The sequence below is a fragment of the Otolemur garnettii genome, unplaced genomic scaffold, assembly GCF_000181295.1.
Source record: "Otolemur garnettii isolate 467f Iridium unplaced genomic scaffold, OtoGar3 scaffold00012, whole genome shotgun sequence".
NCBI classification, from domain to species: Eukaryota; Metazoa; Chordata; class Mammalia; order Primates; family Galagidae; genus Otolemur; species Otolemur garnettii.
In genome coordinates this window covers 6,032,811-6,039,388 of record NW_003852407.1, presented here as the reverse complement: position 1 = coordinate 6,039,388, position 6,578 = coordinate 6,032,811, and the positions used below count along the sequence as shown (strand labels likewise).

General features: G+C 36.3%; 1 protein-coding gene across 1 annotated transcript in view; it reads right to left on the bottom strand.

Annotated features, from left to right (window-relative positions):
- Positions 1-6,578, bottom strand: part of PIAS2 (protein inhibitor of activated STAT 2) — a 106,727-nt gene that overhangs the window by 17,622 nt on the left and 82,527 nt on the right. The window contains exon 10 of the mRNA XM_023510164.1: positions 987-1,122. Coding sequence (XP_023365932.1) covers positions 987-1,122 — 136 coding nt within the window. The remainder of the gene's footprint in view (positions 1-986; positions 1,123-6,578) is intronic.

Below are 6,578 nucleotides of genomic sequence, written 5' to 3'. Positions count from 1 at the left end.
GTTATAGCTGTCACTGTTGTTCGGCAGGCCCGGGCTAGATTCAAATCTGCCAGCTCTGGGATATGTGGCTGGCGCTTTAGCCACCTGAGCCACACGAGTGCCAAGCCAGTTAATTCACATTTTCATAGGAAAGTTATTCCCTGTAACTTAGCCAAAAATGAATGGTAGTTGATAAAGGAAAAGCAGCAGCAACTTCTCAATTAAATCACTTCCCATTTTTCTGAAAGATGAGGGAAACCTGGTCATTGCACTCTTTGGTTCAGTACCAATCACAGGGGAGTAATTAATGTTGACACAAATCCTTAATTATTTTTCCTTTCTTCTTACTCTGATAATCTGTTTGTTGAACTTCACATATGTCAGAAGAAAATTCAAATGCAGTGAGTAAATTGTGTTAAATAAAAAGAAACATTAAGTTCACCTTTGGGTTCCATTTACTCAAAATGCCCTTGGTTCCCCCCACTCAGTGTAGACAGATGCAGGGAATTCATGAATGAGTATATATTCTAGGCAATTCCTCCCACAGAGAAATGGAAGTTAATGATTTGTTCACTTTCTAAGCAACTAACTTGTGATAACTTCCCCCACCCCTGAAGTCCATTCATCAAGGATGCAGACTCTCTAACCACATACCTCCAGCTGGGGTTCTGCCTACGGATAGTCTAAAAACAATTCTGAAAAACTGCCCATATAAATACCACTTGTGACTTTTCATTTTATAACAAACATATCAAAAATGACTTCAGATGACTGTTTCATTTATTCTACGTATGAAAATATACTATGAAGAGGTTGATAAGGTGGTATAAACTTCAGCACATTTCTTCAGGAAAGAATAAAAATCACTTGTGGGGGAAATAGGATATGGTTAAAAGATGAAGTTAGCAAGGTGAACTCCAAATGTGGTTCCAGTGGCCAAGATTAATGATTAAGATAATGCTGCATAGGTCTCATAGCTTTAATCTCTGCTGCCATTCTGTACATACTTTCTATTTTTGTACATGGTTGGCTGGATACTTTCATAGCTTCTTTCTTCGGTCTCATTGGACACCAAGAACCATCTTCTTGAAATTTGATCTCATCCACATCAGAACAGTCATTGAGAATTTCCATAAAAAGCCTATAAAACAATTAAGAGGTACATATATGTAATCAATGGTTTTGTTCAAAAGCTAAGAAAGTAACACATATTACCTTGGAAACAAAGGTAATACCTTTTTTGGGAGGGGGAGGGAAGTATGTTGTTACTTCATACTTTACAGCCCCTGTATACCCCCCTCCTCCTAGGTTTTACATCTGACAAAATGCAACATAGGAGTAACCCACTATCATCTAAAATATCAGTGGGTGAACAGAAAAATAAACTGGAATCTACTACTTGGGACTGGTGGTAAGAACAACTTCTAACATAGAATATAAAGCAAACATAAGCTGACAAAGGTAATAACACAGTAAAATCATTTGTAAACTTTAATATCAAGAAAAAAAGACCATAGGAGAAAGGTGTGACAAACAGAGGGAGTGAGGAATAGGTACATAAAAGAAGTTTCAACAAATTTAAAATAAGCAAAGCATCCAAATTATGTCATATGACAAAAATGGAATTAAATGTTAAGTATCAGAAAGATATATGGAAAATGCACAAATATTTAGAAACTATAAACTCATGAGTGAAAGACAAAATAAAAACAGAAATTAGAAAGTATTCTGGCTCGGCGCCTGTGGCTCAAGTGGCTAAGGCACCAGACACATACACCTGAGCTGGTGCTTTTGAATCCAACTGAGGCCCACCAAACAACGAGGGCTGCAACCAAAAAATAGCCGGGCGTTGTGGCAGGCGCCTGTGGTCACAGCTACTTGGGAGGCTAAGGCAGGAGACTCACTTGAGCCCAGGGGTTGGAGGTTGCTGTGAGCTATGATGCCATAGCACTCTACCCAAGGGGATAGCTTGAGGCTGTCTCAAAAAAAAAAACAAAATTTGTAGACAGGAAAAGTAGTACTTACAGGAAAATTTATAGCACTAATCTTCCCCTATTAGAAAATGAGGGGAATAATTGATTTTATGAAAGCAAGAAAAGAGTACAGAACCAAATAAAAGAGAAAAAAAAATAGAGAACAAATCAATGAAACCCCAAATCTAGTTCTTCAGACAGATCAGTAAAACTGAGAATATTCTAGTCAAACTTAAGTTCATTTGAAGAAAGTAGACAACACAAGAAGCCCCACATCTATTAAAGAAGTAGGATTTATAGTTAAAAACATCCCCCTCTACCCAAAGAAAATCCCAGGGCCAAATGTCTTCTCTAGGGAATTCTATCAAATGCTTGAGAAGAAATAATACTACTACTTCCCAATTTATTGTGTTAAGGGCAGCATTACTGATACTAAAACCAGACAGTCATTACAAAAAAACTAAACACCAATTATCCCTCATAAAGTCTACAAAACAAATCCAAGAATAAATAAACAAAACAAGAAATCATGACCAATTAGGGTTTATTCCCCCAATACAAAATTAGTTTATGTTCAAAAGTCAATCAATATAATTCATCACATTATCAGACTAGTCAGCACAAGAAGGCAGGGCAATGTAGTAAAAGGCATCCAATATACAAAAGGAATAAAACTTTTTATTCAAAAACAATATTAATATAGAAAATATTATGTAAACTACAATAAAGTGATTAGAACTACTAAATGATTTTAGAAACATAACTTCATATGCGAGCAATATAGAAAACTCAACTATATGTCTATAAATTAGCCAGGATTTTTTTTTTTAAATCATACCACAAAAGGATATGACATGTTGAGGGATAAACGTGACAAAAAATGCACAAGATACACTGAAAACTACAAAACAGTGCTGAAATTTAACTAGAAAGACACATCATGTTCATAGATCAGAAGACTCAATATTGTCATGTCACCACAAACTGGTCTAGAGTCACTGCAATACAAATCAAAATCTCAGGCTTTTAATTTTCTTTTTATAATTAAAAAGCTGATTCTAAAACTTGTACGTAAATGCAAAAGATCTAGACTAGCCAAAATAAGAAGAAAAAGAACAACAAAGATGGAAGATTATTACACTACCTGATGTCCAGAAAATGTTAACACTGATACAAATAAATAGAACAGAGTCCAGGGATAGATTAATACATATATGATCAATTAATTTTTTATAAAGGGGCAAAAGGAATTCAATGAGAAAAAAAACAATCTTTTCAATAAATGGTAACACAACAATCACATGACCATATATCCCTCCCCTCAAAAAATCTTGACCTTTACCTTAATACTACACACAAAATTAACTTGATATAAATAGTAGATCTAATAAATATAAACGTAAATTATAAAACTCCTAAAGGAAGCTCGGAGAAAACCTTTGTGACTTTATGTTTTAACATACTATCAAAAGTCAGGCACTATAGATCACACCTGTAATTCTAGCACTTTGGGAAGCCAAGGTGGGTAGACTGCCTGAGCTTAGGAGTTCAAAACCAGCCTGAGCAAGAGACCCTGACCACACACACATACCCCCCACCCCCCACCCCCGTCTAAGTGTTGTGTCAGCTGCCTGTATTCTCAGCTACTTGAGAAGCTGAAATAAGGAGATCACTTGAGTCCAAATTTGAGGTTGCTGTGAGCAACGACTCAACAGCACTCTACCACGGATGACAAAAAGAGAGACTGTCTCAAAAAACAGGTAAAATAAAATACTATCAATAGTCATATCAAGAGAAGAAAAACCGGATAAAATGGACTTCATCCAAATTAAGCACATCTCATTTGAAAGACAATGTTAAAAGACGGAAAAAATAAATAACAAAAAAATTTGCAAATCATAAATCTGATAATAGATTTGTATCCAAAATATACAAGAACCATTAAAACTCAATACTATAAAAACCAACAAGTCCATTGAAAACTGGGCAAAAATCTGAAGAATAACATACAAGAAGATGATCGATATAACTAATAACAAGCAGGGCAAATTAAATGCACAATGAGATATACTACATAATACTGGAATGTCTAAAATTAAGACTAATAAATGCCCCCCCCCTTTTGAGATAGAGTCTTATTTTGTCACCCGGCAACCTCAAACTCTTGGGCTCAAGCAATCCTCTTGTCTCAGGTTCCTGAGGCTGGGACTACAGGCGCCTGCTACAATGCCCAGATATTTTTATAGATGGGGTCACTCTTACTCAGGCTGGTCTCAAACCTGTGAGCTCAGGCAATCCACCCGCCTCAGCCTCCCAAAGTGCTGGAAATATAGGCATGAGCCACTGCACCTGGCCTTAATAAATGTTCTTGACCATACCAAATATTGGTGAGAACAAGGAGCAACTGGAACTCTCATATACTACTAGTAGGAATATGAAATAGCATAAGCACTTTGGAAAACAGTTGGACAGATTCTTACGAAGTTCAGCATATGCCTAGCATGTTACCAGGCATTGTACTCCTACTTATTTACCCCAAATAAATGAAAACTTCAGTCCACACAAAGACTTGGGGAAATAACCCATCAACATGTGAAGTGAAAACTGGTTTGGAATGGAACTCAACAACAAAAATGAACTACTGGTACATGCACCTAAATGGATATATTTCAAATAAGTACCCCCAAGAAAAAGAAGCTAGACAAAGGAAAAACATACTTTATGATACCATTCATATAAAATTCTAGAAAATCCAAACAAATCTATAGAAACAGAAAGCACATCAATACTTGCTTCAATTGTGATACTAGTTTATAAATTCTGAAAAGAAATGGTCTAAGAAATACTAATGAATAGAAATCCAGTAATTTTGTACTGGCCAACTAGTACTTTGCCCAATGAGACAGAAGTTTCAAACTTAACACCACTACTTACATAAAAATGTATTGTTGAGATTATTCAATAAATGTTGCTGACACTAGTAATGACCTTGGTGGTAAGGCTGAAGTGATCCCTATCTCAATAGGATCACCTACTTCATATCCTAAAGTTTCTTCCCCTCTTCAAATTTCTCACATAGTGCCATTCTTTACCTTTGTAGCACCTAACACTTAATATGCAATTGTTTACTGTCTCCCACATTAGATGTGCTCTGTTCACCATTTTAGGCACATAATAGGTTTTTTTTTTTTTCCTGAGACAGAGTCTCACATATGTCGCCCTCAGTAGAATGTCATAGCATCACAGCTCACAGCAACCTCAAACTCTTGGGCTTAAGAGATTCTCCTGCCTCAGCGTCCCAAGTAGCTAGGGTCACAGGCACCTGCCACAATGCCTGGCTATAGACACATAATAGGTATTTAATATACAAGTATTATGCTGAATTCATGAAGCAATATGTAATGGGAAAACTGCAAACTAAATCAAAATCATAAATGTTTCTAATAAAAAACAAGTGAATGTTTCCATAAAATCTCTAGGACTCTCTAAACACATTAAAGACAGAAATCCAAAAGGAAAAAACAGATTCAATGAAATCAAAATGTTTCTGAAACAAAAGTTTCTGGGCCCAAGACTTTGAGGTTGCTGTGAGTTGTGACGCCAGGGCACTCTACTGAGGGCAGCATAGTGAAACTCCATCTCAAAAGAAAAAAAAGAAAACAAGGTCACAACAAATATAATTAAAAGGCAAAAAAGATGAATAATCCCATAGGATGGAATTGCTAATAATTTTACTTCAATCTTTTCATTAATTATATTTTCTAATTCTTACAGTGGTGTGCGGATGACATATACAATTTTAATGCTTAAGAATTTGGGCTCCAGAGTCAGAAAAACCTGGGTATGAATTCCCAGCTATTAACAGCTATGTAATGCAACTATCACTTCCTGTTGTGTTTGGGGTTTTTTTGTTTTTTGTTTTTTACACACGCCCTAGTTACTACTTCAAGAAGTTTTAGCCAAGAAAAATGATGTAAGGAAGCAGACTTTTTCATTTCCTATGGGCTCTATAAAATATGATCTTGGGATGCAAGAATAAAAGGAAACTATAGGCCAGGCATGGTGGCTCATGCCTATAATCCTAGCACTCTGGGAGGCTGAGATGAGTGTACTGCTGAGCTCTGAGGTTGAGATCAGCTCTGAGCCAGAGTGAGACCCATCTCTACCAAAAACAAACAAACAAACAAACCCTGGCCGTTCTGGTGGGTACCTGTAGTTGCAGTTACTTGGGAGGTCTGAGACAAGAGAATCACTTAAGCCCAAGAGTTCGAGGTTGCTGTGAGCTATGATGCCACAGCACTCTCTCTACCAAGGGCCACAAAGTGAGATTCTGTCTCAATAAAAAAAAAAATTAAGGAAAAAAAAAAAGGAAACTACACATGCTCTTGCTCTCAACATAAATTATTTTATAAAGATAAAAGGGCCACTAACCACAGTTTAAAAATTAAGATTGAGTATCATCATGTATAAGATGAAAAACATACAAATATCTAGACTATGCTAGCAGAATTTATATTAGTCTGTAATGAACAAAGACACAGCCAACAACTGTTAAAAAGTGATATACTTGGCTCGGCGCCTGTGGCTCAAGTGGCTAAGGCACCAGACACATATACCTAAGGTGGC